Here is a 15,643-nt window from a genome sequence, read left to right on the forward strand (position 1 = left end):
AATTGGACGAGAGAATGCATTTTTTTATAACACGTCATGAGCGGGGCGGGTAGTTGTACTGTTGCTTGCCTGTCATATATCAAAACCAGTGATGCCCACTGCAAGTTCCACAAACCCACATGATCCAGTACATTGAATTGAATTACCGGTATGAAAATATGGAGAAAATCACTATATCATTTCTGATTCAATAGAAGTTTAGGTATTTTCATTATATTCAGCTGTGTATGTCCATGATTGACAGAGGAAAATGTACTTTATTTTAGAAAAGCTCAACCAATTGGGAAAATATTTAGGCATAAAATCAAATTAGCTTTCGCCTCTAGGCACACTGGACCTTTTTATCTTATCCAATCTGAGTAGGCAGTTTGCTCAAATTGACAAACACAAGAAAACTTCCCTTTGCTTTGCACTCAACACCCTTTAAAATAAATACACAATTGGTCATTTACATTCAGTGAAAGTGTTATAAATGATGAGCTAACAATTTACAACCTGCATTTTTTGGACTTTGGTCAAATTGATTAAACACAGTGATACACAGGGATACAAATGCTTAATTTTCAACATTCGCCCACTCAAACATTTAATACATACAGACATAAGGAAAAACATATGATACAATAAAAACAACAAATGTTTAATATTTACATCAATACAGAAATAAAGAGAAACTGTTGGTAATATACATGCCTCAATTGAAGTGTTATATTAATCATGTGAACATTATGAGTGACAAATCATATTTCATATGATAGGGATCCTCCAACTCGGGCTAAAATGTAGCACCTAATTGGATCAGTCATGGAACATGAACCCGGTTCTCCTCCGGAGACAGCACTATAGCTGCCATTCAGGGAATTTCACACCTAAAAAAATAATATCTGTCGCATCAAAATAAAACAAGTGCCATCACTAAGGGCTCATCTATATGAATGAATAGATGGGAGTAACTAAAAACCTGAGTTCCAATTTATTAATACAAAGAGCAGTCTACTCCTTCAGAACAGACAGAGGGCACTATGGTGCAGGGTGTGGTGTAGACTCTAGAGTAGACTTGTAGCAAAGTGCTGAGGCATACAGGAGTAAGGCCAGCTGGCCTGTGAAAAAGTACGGTTCTCATTGGCTAATTTGGGCCAGCCACATATTGGGTTGCCGTTCGTATGTCTTGCGAATCGCTTCGATGGACTCCATGAGGGATTTGAAAGATGGCCGTCTCGCGGGGTCAAAGTCCCAACAATGCTGCATCAACATGTAGACCTGTTGAAAACAAGACAGATTCGTATCCCTAGGTGCATTTGGCTTACAGAAATAATGAAGACTGTGAGAGTGTTTAGCTGTATGCTTGACCTCGCTAGGACAGTCTCGGGGGCAGGGCAACCTATTGTGTTTCTCCAGCAGCTTGATCAGCACCATCACCGTCATCTGACCCTGCACGTTACCCATCATCTGAACAAACTTCTATAAAAAAAACACATACAAAACACACACGTCACAATTAATGCACTCAGCAAACCACACACGGACTGTATCAGTATTATGCAAAAAGTTGTTGTCCTTGATTAAATGGATCATGCAGATTTAGACTGAGCTAGTTTGAGAGAGATGGAGGGTGTCGTTTCGTACCACTGGAGGGCTCTGACGATGGTCACCGTGGGTCAGGACCTCATAGAGCGTCACGCCAAAGGACCAAATGTCTGAAGAGAAGGAAAACTTGCTCTCCTTCAGACACTCAATCGCATACCTGTAAAATAAGTCAAACACCTTTTTCATGCACACATCTGGACTCTAAATTAGCAGCCCAGAGCCCAGCAGGGAAGTAATGGCTCCAGGACTCACCAGTACACAGGACTGTCTCCATCCTCACGCACACGGTAGTAAACATCTCCCTCTGGGATGTATTTGGTAAGGCCAAAGTCCCCGATCTTCACCAGATGCTCATTCTCCACCAGTACGTTCCGGGCAGCCAAGTCCCGGTGGATGTATCGCTTCGAGTGCAGGTAATCCATCCCCTTAAAAGGAAAAAAAGCAGAAGGAGCAGGAGGAGAGATGAGGGAGACCAAGGTGAAAGAGAGTAGTGGTTAGAGAAGAAAATAGAGTACTTTAATCTATTGTTGTATAAAACAATATTCCAATATTGGATAGCAAATCTTCAACTTGAACCCAAACAGTGTACCAGCTACAGAACTAAACATAACCCTAGAAATAATCTAGATTACATATACAGTTGAAGTTGGAAGTTAACATACACTTAGGTTGGAGTCATTAAAACTAGTTTTTTCAACCACTACACAAATTTCTTGTTAACAAAACTATAGTTTTGGAAAGTCGGTTAGGACAAGTAATTTTTCCAACAATTGTTTACAGACAGATTATTTCACTGTATCACAATTCCAGTGGGTCAGAAGTTTACATACACTAAGTTAACTGTGCCTTCAAACAACATGGAAAATTACTGAAAATTATGTCATGGCTTTAGAAGCTTCTGATAGGCTAATTTACATAATTTACATAATTTGAGTCAATTGGAGGTGTACCCGCGGATGTATTTCAAGGCATACCTTCAAACTCAGTGCCTCTTTGCTTGACATCATGAGACAATCAAAAGAAATTAGCCAAGACCTCAGAAAAAATTGTAGACCTCCACAAGTCTGGATCATCCTTGGGAGCAATTTCCAAACGCCTGAAGGTACCATGTTCATCCATACAAACAATAGCGCACAAGTATGAACACCATGGGACCACGAAGCCGTGGGAAGGAGATGCGTTCTATCTCCTAGAGATGAAAGTACTTTGGTGCGAAAAGTTACAATCTATCCCAGAACAACAGCAAAGGACCTTGTGAAGATGCTGGAGGAAACTGGTACAAAAGTATCTATATCCACTGTAAAACGAGTCCCATATCGACATAATCTGAAAGGGCCCTAAGCAAGGAAGAAGCCACTGCTCCAAAACCGCCATAAAAAAGCCGGACTGCGGTTTGCAACTGCACATGGGGACAAATATCATACTTTTTGGAGAAATGTCCTCTGGTCTGATTAAACAAAAATAGAACTGTTTGGCCATAATTGTTATGTTTGGAGGAAAAAGAGGGAGGCTTGCATGCCCAAGAAAACCATCCCAACCGTGAAGCACGGGGGTGGCAGCATCATGTTGTGGGGGTGCTTTGCTGCAGGAGGGACTAGTGCAACTTCACAAAATAGATGACATCATGAGGCAGGAAAATTATGTGGATATATTGAAGCAACATCTCAAGACATCAGTCAGGAAGTTAAAGCTTGGTAGCAAATGGGTCTTCCAAATGGACAATGACCCCAAGCATACTTCCAAATTTGTGGCAAAATGGCTTAAGGACAACAAAGACAAGGTATTGGAGTGGCCATCACAAAGCCCTGACCTCAATCCTATAGAAAATGTGTGGGCAGAACCGAAAAAGCATGTGTGAGCAAGGAGGCCTACAAACCTGACTCAGTTACACCAGCTCTGTCAGGAGGAATGGGCCAAAATTCACCCAACTTATTGTGGGAAGCTTGTGGAAGGCTACCCGAAACATTTGACCTAAGTTAAACAATTTAAAGGCAATGCTACCAAATACTAATTGAGTGTATGTAAACTTCTGACCCACTGGGAATGTGACAAAAGAAATAAAAGCTGAAATAAATAATTCTCTACTATTATTCTGACATTTCACATACTTAAAATAAATTGGTGATCCTAACTGACCTAAGACAGGGAATTTTTACTAGGATTAAATGTAAGGAATTGTGAAAAACTGAGTTTAAAGGTATTTGGCTAAGATGTATGTAAACTTCCGACTTCAACTGTATCTTTATATTACCGTGCAGTGCTCCTGTCTCACCTGGCAGATCTGCTGTGCAAAGAGGAGGCTGTGAGCCACGCCCAGGCGGTGTTTGGCTAGGTACTCTCTAAGGCTGCCCAGCGGTAGGAACTCCATAATCAGCTGCACCGTCTGCCCTCCTGTGGAGACAACGAAACAGGCATTTACAGCAGTCACTCATACATACAGACGCTACCCTACACATGTATATGTGAACAGATGCTGGAAACCCCCCACACATGAACATGTCATATGTAGGAAGGAGCCAAGCAAGAAACGTAATAAACAAGCACTGTATGAAAATGAGACAGCTAGTCATATACAGCAGGTGGATGACAGACAGGTGAGCTTGACTGGATCACATGCCACTCACCCAGCTCAGAGCAGCAGCCCTTGTACTTGACTATGTTGCTGTGGTAAAGAGACTTGAGGATCTCAATCTCCTTCATCCAGCCTTCATGGAGATGACTGCCTCCCTCATGCTTCAGGGCCTTCACTGCCACATAGTCCCCCGTCCCGTCGTTGGCTGGGTCATACACATAGAGCATCACCTTCCCAAAGTGACCCTGGAGACAGAGAGAGAGCACAAAGCATTCTCTCAGTTAGAGGGAGGCCAGGGAATAATGTTTTACATAACACCAGTAGATCACAAAGCACAACAGAAGATGAAGAGCACAGAAGGGTTTATAAGAGTCATGTTGTCCTGCGGGGAAATTAACTCACCTCCCCTAAGTCCCGGATCTTTTTCAAGTAGCGTTTGAGGAAAACGTTGGGGTCAGCATCCGGGAGAGACTCCAGGGGGGATATGTCAGGATCTGATCAGAAACCAGGAGAGCAACATTAAAGCAACACTAATCAATCTCGAAAATGTGGTCAATCTAAATGCTAGAAGAGGAAACAGAGAGAAACAGACTGTGATCCAAAGAATAAAAGGAGAGGACATACTCTTGATCTGTAGTTCAGTGAGCTCTCGAAGCACAGTACGGAAGGACGGCCTCTCCCGGGGTTCGTAGGTCAAACACATGCTAATGAAGCTGGCCAGTTCCTGCGACGAGGGTTCGGTGAGGCGACTCCGCGTCTCATAGAAACGCTCTTTCTGTTGGCAGGGTAGACGTCAGGGTTCAGTATGAATCACAGGCATGGTAAGAGGATGGCAGAAAAAATGAGTTATGATTAGAGGGAGGAGAATTGAAGGGCAGTGACGATAGGACTGTAGGTACCTCAGTGAGCGTGCTGCCACTCATGGGCAAATCTCCATTGTTGCAGATCTCCAGCAGTGTGGCTCCAAAGCTCCACTGGTCAGCAGCTCTGCCGAATGGGGCACTGCTTGGCACACACTCCGGGGCGATCCATGGAATTCGCTCGACACGCTCTGTAGGGCATACAGACAGTCTAAGTCAGACCAGGCTATACAGTGCCTTGCGAAAGTATTCGGCCCCCTTGAACTTTGCGACCTTTTGCCACATTTCAGGCTTCAAACATAAAGATATAAAACTGTATTTTTTTGTGAAGAATCAACAACAAGTGGGACACAATCATGAAGTGGAACGACATTTATTGGATATTTCAAACTTTTTTAACAAATCAAAAACTGAAAAATTGGGCGTGCAATATTATTCAGCCCCTTTAATTTCAGTGCAGCGAACTCTCTCCAGAAGTTCAGTGAGGATCTCTGAATGATCCAATGTTGACCTAAATGACTAATGATGATAAATACAATCCACCTGTGTGTAATCAAGTCTCCGTATAAATGCACCTGCACTGTGATAGTCTCAGAGGTCCATTAAAAGCGCAGAGAGCATCATGAAGAACAAGGAACACACCAGGCAGGTCCGAGATACTGTTGTGAAGAAGTTTAAAGCCTGATTTGGATACAAAAAGATTTCCCAAGCTTTAAACATGCCAAGGAGCACTGTGCAAGCGATAATATTGAAATGGAAGGAGTATCAGACCACTGCAAATCTACCAAGACCTGGCCATCCCTCTAAACTTTCAGCTCATACAAGGAGAAGACTGATCAGAGATGCAGCCAAGAGGCCCATGATCACTCTGGATGAACTGCAGAGATCTACAGCTGAGGTGGGAGACTCTGTCCATAGGACAACAATCAGTCGTATATTGCACAAATCTGGCCTTTATGGAAGAGTGGCAAGAAGAAAGCCATTTCTTAAAGATATCCATAAAAAGTGTCGTTTAAAGTTTGCCACAAGCCACCTGGGAGACACACCAAACATGTGGAAGAAGGTGCTCTGGTCAGATGAAACCAAAATTGAACTTTTTGGCAACAATGCAAAACGTTATGTTTGGCGTAAAAGCAACACAGCTGAACACACCATCCCCACTGTCAAACATGGTGGTGGCAGCATCATGGTTTGGGCCTGCTTTTCTTCAGCAGGGACAGGGAAGATGGTTAAAATTGATGGGAAGATGGATGGAGCCAAATACAGGACCATTCTGGAAGAAAACCTGATGGAGTCTGCAAAAGACCTGAGACTGGGACGGAGATTTGTCTTCCAACAAGACAATGATCCAAAACATAAAGCAAAATCTACAATGGAATGGTTCAAAAATGAACATATCCAGGTGTTAGAATGGCCAAGTCAAAGTCCAGACCTGAATCGAATCGAGAATCTGTGGAAAGAACTGAAAACTGCTGTTCACAAATGCTCTCCATCCAACCTCACTGAGCTCGAACTGTTTTGCAAGGAGGAATGGGAAAAAAAAATTCACTCTCTCGATGTGCAAAACTGATAGAGACATACCCCAAGCGAATTACAGCTGTAATCGCAGCAAAAGGTGGCGCTACAAAGTATTAACTTAAGGGGGCTGAATAATTTTGCACGCCCAATTTTTCAGTTTTTGATTTGTTAAAAAAGTTTGAAATATCCAATAAATGTCGTTCCACTTCATGATTGTGTCCCACTTGTTGTTGATTCTTCACAAAAAAAATACAGTTTTATATCTTTATGTTTGAAGCCTGAAATGTGGCAAAAGGTTGCAAAGTTCAAGGGGGCCGAATACTTTCTCACGGCACTGTATAATACCACTACATTCAGTAGGTTCATGAATCACATGGTCTCACAGCACAAACTAAATAACCTCTAAAGCCTTCCGGCTAAGTGTCAATATGATAATAAGTACAAGACAACCAGGAAGTAGGCCTCACAGCAACCAGGAAGTGGTTTACACAGGGCTTCCTGTGACTCAATCTGATCTAAACGAATGAAGATCAAACAAAATCACCAGAGACGGAAATTGAGGGTTGACAAAATAACTCGCTGTGGAGAGATTCTATTTCTCATGTAGTGAGTGTTGCCCAACATGGAAGTGGTCTGGTAGGAACCAACTGTTTCATTGGTCAAGTAGGAACTAACCTTCTCTGGACAGCACGTTGAGGGCAATGCCTGGATCGCTCAGCTTGACGAAGGGAAAGGTGCCCTCCTCCAGACCACGACGAGCCACCAGAATGTTTTTGGCACAGACGTTACCATGTACCAGTTGTTTAGTCTCCTGTAGTAACCAGGTCATAGAGGTAACAACATAAAGTACATTCAGGTCACTCAATAGTGGGAGATTAGGGTTGGCAATACATTAACTATGGACACAAGGGTTTAGAGTTTGAAACGGAGGGACTATCACAGAAGACAGGAGATCAACATCCTAAAAGATCATTGTTTCATACAATGAGTGAGGAGTAATCTTAGTTTGTTGTGATGTGAGGGTATCAGGCTGACTTACAAGGTAGCCCAGGGCACTGGCCAGCTGTTTGGCTACAGTAAATTTCCACTGAGGGGTGACCAGCGCCCTTTCCCTTCGCAGGAACACATCCAGAGGCCCAAACTCCACAAACTCCTCCACCATGATGTCTGCAGACAGGTCAAAGACAAGGATTATTATCAAGGATCACACCACTTACTGTTAGAGATGAGCGACACTTTAATTAGAATCAATACATTGAAGGGCTATGGTTTGGCTGAGAGTCAGGCTTGTTATTGCACTGTACACCAGTCCCGTTGCCTTGTAATTCAAACAACCAATACAATTAACCTTCTGAGAGGGAAGTGTCAGTGCTGAAGAAGGAAGTTGCACAGCTGAATGAGGAAGTGTGAGGTTGAGTAGTGCCATGGTGACTTACTCTCAGATCCTTTGACAGACACGCCGTGAACAAAGACCAGGTGACTGTGAGATACTTGGCTCATCAGACTGGCTGTTTCAAAGAATGCCTATGAGAGGACAGGAAAGAGGAAGGATTATCATCACATTGTAAACAAAGGTTCACATTCAACAGAGTTGAATTGGTGAAAACGGTAGTTTAGAACCAACAAGGTACTTAAGAAACCGTTGTGTGATTGTGGCAAACTGGGTTGGTACCTAGGATGGTGTTATCGCACAGAGCTAAAGTCCAGGCATTATCACACAGAGCTAAACTCTTCAGGTCTCAGGTAAGGTTACTCATCACGCAATCAATTCCTGTAAGAGGATAATGATACAGTAATGGTAACTCACTAATGCTACGTCCTTGTGGCTCTGGTCCAAGATCTTAAGAACCACTCGGATCTCTTTGCAATCAGTAAGATTGTTGTTCCACTTGTCCTCCTCATCCTCCTCCTCCTCCTCTGCTCCGCCCCGCACCAACAGACTGCCCGAGTAGATGTTGGTCCTGGTCCCACGGCCCAGATGCTGCTCCTGAGCACAGGGACAAACAGCCATTTTAGAAGTACTGGGTACAAACCGGACAAAGATAGAGAAGAGCATCAGTGTTCAGTAGGGAAAAATGTATTGGAATTTAGTGAAACTGGGAGGTACTGTTGCAAAATGTTTCTCTACGGTGTGCCCTACTGAATATAACCCAGGTGAAACATACACAAAGGAGGGTGCTGACAGACAGAGAGAAGTATAGAAGAGAAGAATGCCCTCTCTCTCACCTGGGTGATCTCCTTGTCTTTGATCTGATGGAACCTCAGCTGAGTCAGACAGAGGGCCACAGAGTCAGGCTGAACACACTGGTCCGCACCCTGCCTCATCACCAAGAGGTTGGACAGTTCTGCAGCACACAAACACTCATTTAAATACAGCACAGGAAAACATGGACACACAACACATCCTTACAGAATAACATCTCTGTACATATGTTGAGCTGTGGTATGTTAGGGGCAGAACAACACCAATGCACATCTATAGAAAACACATCACACCCAAACTAACCTGCAGGTCGGGGTAGGCAGCATTTCTTCACAGTGAAATTGTCCGTGCCAGACTTGAGCACAAAGGTCTTGAGGCTGTCGGTGAGCTCCTTGACACTGGAGAACTCCCGGTCCCAGCCTTCCAGAGAAAACACTGAACCACTATGCAGGATCCTGAACTGCTTGTGGATTGCAGCTTGTCCATTCTATAGGAAGCCAGCAAAGACACACACATGCATCCAAATATATAACTTCTAATGACATTGTATTGCTTTTTATATTTTTGGACTTGACATTTTCCATGTTCCTCGTCCTTCAGGGCTTTGGTGCGGAGGCACGTTTACCTGACTCTTGTTTAGAACAGCTAATATGATGCGGTGGTAGTCGAGGACGCTCCAGCGCACAAGAAAGGCTCCCTCTTCAACTGCTTCCTTCCTCAGTCTCTGCAGCACAAAGTCATCACTGAAAAAGACAGTCAGAATTGCAGTGGGAGCCAGGGAAGTGTGTGTGTGTGTGTGTGTGTTACTCACTTCATTGGTCCATGGAGGCCATTGGTGGCACTGAGCACTACTCTGGGCGGAGCCACCTCGTGACACAGGTAGTGGTGTGCGTCTGCAGTAAGCCGGAAGTACCCGTCCAGCAGGGAGACGAAAGACAGAGCCTCAAGGCTGGAATTCATTTGAACCTCCTACACACATATACACATATCATCCTCGGAAAACACCACCTACACGCATTTCGCAGTCAGATACTCCGCTTCCACACAGACATACATCATATAGTAAGATGCAACTTCACACACAAACCTAACTTGAGATCCGCACACTTGACTTAGGTTTTCGCATAAATCATGCAATGTTGTCAATGGGGGATTTGCACAAAACATGGAGCTACGTGTGTGTATCTCAAGATAAGTTTGGGGCCCAACAGAAAGCAGTTGAGAGGCAGGTGCTCGAACCATAGAGAAGTTGTCCTGTTTAAAGATGCTGACGTTGGCTCCAGTGATGGTGATGTGGGAGATTTCAGGGAAGTCGCAGAAAGATGTCCATGTGTCAGAGGAGTTGGGTTCTTGCTGGAGGGGCGATTGCTTCACACTTTTCCGATTCCCTAAGTAATCGTTCCCAAAGTAACTGTTGGCCTGAGGCTAGAACAGATAGACACAACTTACAGAAGGCAATACTACGAGAAACACACAAAGGCACAGTTCTAACTAGCAGTCAAAGAGCCTGATAAACATCCAATGGGACAGACATACGTTCTGCACTGTCATCTTCCTCCACTGAATCCCCTTGGTACCAGACACCATGACCTCATGCATGACCTGAGGGCCAACGTTCCCAGGGTCAGAGGCCCCGTGGGCGTGGCTGGTGTTGAGGTAGGAGCCGCTCCCGTCGCCCCCGTCCTTCCTCAGCTCCAGTTGGGCCGCGAGGAAGGTCTCGGTACCGAAGCGCGGGGCTAGGTGCTCCAGAGTAGACAGGTATTTATACATGATCTCCTGGGAGCCCAGGCGTCCTACGTCCACAGTGTGCTCCTGGAAGGTCTTCACGAAGTCAGCAAAAACACGCCGGATACGGATCTTGGTCAGGAAGTTGTCCCTCGCTATGTGTTTGGAGAAGGATCTCGGAATGCAGCGCAGGAAGCTACAGTATGGCAAGGGGAATACGGAAGTCAATCAAAACATTACGGCTGTGTTTGTAAAGGCACTAGTTTCCCTATATAGTGCACTAGTTCCCCTATATAGTGCACTAGTTTCCCTCTATAGTGCACTAGTTTCCCTATATAGTGCACTAGTTTTGATAGTGAATAAGGTGTCATTTTCAACACCGCCTCAGACTATAGTAATGTCTGAAACCTTGTCAAAGCCCTTCCTGAAGCAATGCATCCCATCCCCTCTGACTCATGGCTTACCTGACAGACTTGGCCACTTCCTGTAGCGTGCAGCCTGAGCGCAGGGCCTGGTGAGAGAGGTGCAGCACAGCCATCCCCAGACTCTCATTCTTAAAGCGACTCAACTCTTCCTTTCCTTGAGCATCCTCCATTGGCGTGACATCATTCACAAAATCAAACTTTGCCTAAGAGAAACAAAAAGGGAAATGAGTTTTTTCACCATATGAAAACATTCGTGTGACACAGGAATATTATGTTAATGCACACTTCCACAGGAATATATGAATACAAACACATTTTGGATAAAACACGCCTCATTCTGAAACTCACCTGGCAGAAGAGGTATTCCAGGGAGGTCATTTCTAGCAGAGGTGAGCCCCCGTGCGCTGTCCCTGACCGTGGGGCATATCGCGACACTGACGGCTCCTTCTCACTCAACCCATGCCAATTCCGAAAGTAAAACCTGGGAACAGAAAGAGAAAATTCCCTATATAAATATGCCTGTACACAAAAGCATTCAGTGCATCGTCTCCCCATACAGACCAATACTAACTCTCTCTCTCACACACACCCACACTATAAAAACAGTTGGCTGGTATGCCCTAGCCAGTCTGAGCGGTCGGCTCCCGCTAGCACAGTTATGCTGACTGGGACTTGGGTTCTGATCCTCCACAGGATGTCCGTTCAGAACAATGCTGATGCTTCTCTGGGTTCTGACCCTACACAGGATGTCCGTTCAGAACAATGCTGATGCTTCTCTGGGTTCTGACCCTACACAGGATGTCCGTTCAGAACAATGCTGATGCTTCTCTGGGTTCTGACCCTACACAGGATGTCCGTTCAGAACAATGCTGATGCTTCTCTGGGTTCTGATCCTCCACAGGATGTCCGTCCAGAACAATGCTGATGCTTCTCTGGGTTCTGACCCTACACAGGATGTCCGTTCAGAACAATGCTGATGCTTCTCTGGGTTCTGACCCTACACAGGATGTCCGTTCAGAACAATGCTGATGCTTCTCTGGGTTCTGATCCTACACAGGATGTCCGTTCAGAACAATGCTGATGCTTCTCTGGGTTCTGATGCTACACAGGATGTCCGTTCAGAACAATGCTGATGCTTCTCTGGGTTCTGATCCTACACAGGATGTCCGTTCAGAACAATGCTGATGCTTCTCTGGGTTCTGATCCTACACAGGATGTCCGTTCAGAACAATGCTGATGCTTCTCTGGGTTCTGACCCTACACAGGATGTTCGGGATAACTACGGTAGACTGAACAGCCAAACTAACGGGACTCAAGGGAAACTGAAGGGAGTGTGAGGGAAATGAAGTTAGGGAGAAGGGGACGGACGGCCCTTTTTTTTAAACACACACACACAAACTAACCTCATGCGATAATGGAGTGTCAGTCTTGTCTGCTCTTCTGAGTTGAAGAAATGGTTGGGACTGTACCAACAGTGGGATTCAGGGTCATACAGGGAAAACAGGACATGGCACAGTGGAGTGATACCTAGGGGGACAGATATATAGGTTACACACACCTTGGATTCACCCTTTCAATGACATACAGTGCATTCATAAAGTATTCAGACCCCTTCACTTTTTCCACATTTTGTTACGGTACAGCCTTATTCTAAAGTGGATTACATTTTTAAAATGTCCTCATCAATCTACACACAAAACCCCATAATGACAAAGTGAAAATAGGTTTTTAGACATTTTTGCAAATGTAAAAAAAAAAAAAACTCTAATACCTTATTTACATAAGTATTTAGATCCTTTGCGATGAGACTCGAAATTGAGCTCAGGTGCATCCTGTTTCCATTGATCATCTTTGAGAAGTTTTATACAACTTGATTGGAGTCCACCTGTGGTAAATTAAATTGATTGGACATGATTTGGAAAGGCACACACCTGTCTATATAAGGTCCCACAGTTGACAGTGAATGTCAAAGCAAAATCCAAGCCATGAGGTCGAAGGAATTGTACATAGGAATTGTACATAGACAGGGTTGTGTCAAGGCACAGACCTGGGGAAGGGTACCAAAACATTTCTGCAGCATTGAAGGTCCCAAAGAACACAGTGGCCTCCATCATTCTTAAACTGAAGAAGCTTGGAAAAACCAAGACTCTTCCTAGAGCTGGCCGCCCAGCCAAACTGAGCAATCGGGGAAGTAGGGCCTTGGTCAGGGAGGTGACCAAGAACCCTATGTTCACTTTGACAGAGCTCCAGAGTTCCTCTGTGGAGATGGGAGAACCTTCCAGAAAGACAACCATCTCTGCAGCACTCCACCAATTAAGCCTTGCTGGTAGAGTGGCCAGATGGAAGCCACTAAATAAAAAGGCACATGACAACCCACTTGGAGTTTGCCAAAAGGCATCTAAATGACTGACCATGAGAAACAAGATTCTCTGGTCAGATGAAACCAAAATTGAACTCTATGGCCTGAATGCCAAGCGTCACGTTTGGAGGAAACCAGGAAACCAGGCACCTTTACCTGGCAAATAACATCCCTACAGTTAATCATGGAGGTGGAAGCATCATGCGGTGGGGATGTTTTTCAGCGGCAGGGACTGGGAGACTAGTCAGGATCGAGGGAAAGATGAACAGCGCAAAGTACATCGTTGATGAAAACCTGCTCCAGAGCACTCAGGACCTCTGAAGCGAAGGTTCACCTTCCAACAGGACAACAACTTGAAGCACACAGCCAAGACAACGCAGGAGTGGCTTCAGGACAAGTCTCTGTATGTCCCGGTCTACCATTTCTGGAGAGACCTAAAAATAGCTGTTCAGCGACACTCCCCAACCAACCTGACTGAGCTTGAGAGGATCTGCAGAAAAGAATGGGAGAAACTCCCCAGATACTGGTGTGTCACGCTTGTAGCGTCATACCCAAGAAGACTCGAGGCTGTAATCACTGCCAAAGGTACTTCAACAAAGTACTGAGTAAAGGGTCTGAATACTTGCGTAAATATTTCAAGTTTTAATACACTTGCAAGCATTTCTAAAAACCTGTTTTTGCTTAATCATTATGGGGTAATGTATGTAGATTGATGAGGAAAATAAACGATTTAATCCATTTTAGAATAAGGCTGTAACGTAAAAAAATGTGGAAATTGTGAAGGGGTCTGAATACTTTCTGAATACCCTGTGAAACCCAGATTCCTGTGGTCATCAACCCAAACACACCCTTATGTGGCAGGCTGTCAATGTCCTCATACATGAGGAAACAGAACACCACACAGCTAACCGGAGAGTCCTAAATTCTTTCTCAATACTCACACAAAATATTGTTTGTTTCATGAAAATAATAAATGGCACTGGTTCTTACCCACAGTCTGTGCTGCAGAGATGGAAAGCTCCTCGGCTGTCACTTTACCCTCTGTGTGGGTCAGATAACGCTCCCCTGCCTTGGTCCAAAACAGATAGACATGGACGCCTGGTCCCTGAGGAGGCTCACACTGGCCTGTGGATGACCCTGTCCTGGTACTCTTGGAGCGGCCACGTCGAGACATCATGGACCAGGCTGGGTCACAACACCTGTCCCAGGTAGGAAGTAAGAGAAAAGTATTTCACTGTAATCCAGCATTTACCACAAGCAGTAATTCAATAGTGTCTTGCGGTGCAGAATCACTCATTGAAAAGGCAATTAGATAACAATTAAGGACATACGTTTTATACATGGGTTTTGTTAATATCAACAACAAAAATTATACTAAATTACAAAGTAAGCCTTATTGTAGCAAGTAAGCACATCTGGATCAAATAGATTTGTTACCATGTAATTGATCGGCATTATTACCATGTTCTGAGAACTCGCGATATGATTCAATGTTTTCTAGTAAGGCCTTCCGGGTATTGCACATGAACATCAGTAAAGACGCAAATTTAACGATAACATGACATGAAAATCCGGATATAATTTATCCAATGTTTCCACATTTTAAAAACCTATTCTCACCAATACATTAATCACTTCGTCATCGAACTGATTGATCACGGATATGGTGGCATATAGCCTACTGTGTACTGTAAACAATTGTAAACCAGTGGCATAAAGCCCACTTCCTATAATACTAAATAGTATGCTTTACCCGCGAATGCAGGAATAAACCCGGGTATTTGTAAATTGTACTGCACATTTGTCAAACTACAGATTTCTTACCATTTAGTTGCGTCCCTAAAACGTATAGTTAGAAAACCCAATGCAGGTTGAAACGAAGTCCACTCTTCGTATGATTTCCTAATGCGTGTTTCCCCTACTCCTACGCATGCCCGTGAAGCGCATAGATGGAGAAACACCGAAACCACTTTTGGCCACTCCCCTAGAACCAGCTGTACTACAGTAGGCTTGTGGGATAGATCAAATCCAATTGTATTTATCACATGCGCCGAATACAGCAGTTGTAGACCTTATCGTGAAATGCTTACTTACAAGCCCTTAACCAACATTGCAGTTCAAGAAATACACTACCATTCAAAAGTTTGAGGTCACTTAGAAATGTCCTTGTTTTCCATGAAAACATACATGAAATTAGTTGCAAAATGAATAGGAAATATAGTCAAGACGTTGACAAAGTTATAAATAATGATTGTTAATCGAAATAATAATTGTGTCCCTTCAAATGTTGCTTTCATCAAAGAATCCTCCATTTGCAGCAATTACAGCCTTGCAGACCCTTGGCATTCTAGTTGTCAATTTGTTGAGGTAATCTGAAGAGATTTCACCCCATGC

General features: G+C 44.1%; 1 protein-coding gene across 1 annotated transcript; it reads right to left on the reverse strand.

Moving 5' to 3' along the window:
- Positions 1-560: 560 nt before the first annotated feature.
- LOC110538425 (non-receptor tyrosine-protein kinase TYK2) lies at positions 561-15,231 on the reverse strand. Its single transcript, XM_021625244.2, has 24 exons — positions 15,074-15,231; positions 14,240-14,448; positions 12,294-12,417; positions 11,239-11,371; positions 10,930-11,093; positions 10,277-10,661; positions 9,980-10,165; positions 9,552-9,709; positions 9,366-9,483; positions 9,044-9,227; positions 8,764-8,882; positions 8,345-8,524; positions 7,974-8,061; positions 7,577-7,704; positions 7,213-7,348; positions 5,059-5,210; positions 4,784-4,934; positions 4,562-4,653; positions 4,212-4,404; positions 3,860-3,978; positions 1,840-2,012; positions 1,627-1,744; positions 1,351-1,461; positions 561-1,260 (listed from the first exon to the last, which is right to left on the reverse strand). The coding sequence occupies exons 2-24, from the start codon at positions 14,424-14,426 to the stop codon at positions 1,120-1,122; spliced, it is 3,540 nt and encodes a 1,179-aa protein (XP_021480919.2). The 5' UTR covers positions 14,427-14,448; positions 15,074-15,231; the 3' UTR covers positions 561-1,119.
- Between the last annotated feature and the right edge of the window lie 412 nt (positions 15,232-15,643).

Source organism: Oncorhynchus mykiss, chromosome 12 (assembly GCF_013265735.2).
Source record: "Oncorhynchus mykiss isolate Arlee chromosome 12, USDA_OmykA_1.1, whole genome shotgun sequence".
NCBI lineage: Eukaryota > Metazoa > Chordata > Actinopteri > Salmoniformes > Salmonidae > Oncorhynchus > Oncorhynchus mykiss.

Bases quoted from the DNA above. Each gene is read 5' to 3' on its own strand.
- LOC110538425 (XM_021625244.2), bottom strand. From the start codon at position 14,426: ATGATGTCTCGACGTGGCCGCTCCAAGAGTACCAGGACAGGGTCATCC. The intron at 10,662-10,929 runs GTAAGCCATGAG...GCCATACTGTAG, and splicing joins GAAGTGGCCAAGTCTGTCAG to CTTCCTGCGCTGCATTCCGA. The intron at 9,228-9,365 runs GTAAACGTGCCT...GGCTTCCTATAG, and splicing joins CTGTTCTAAACAAGAGTCAG to AATGGACAAGCTGCAATCCA.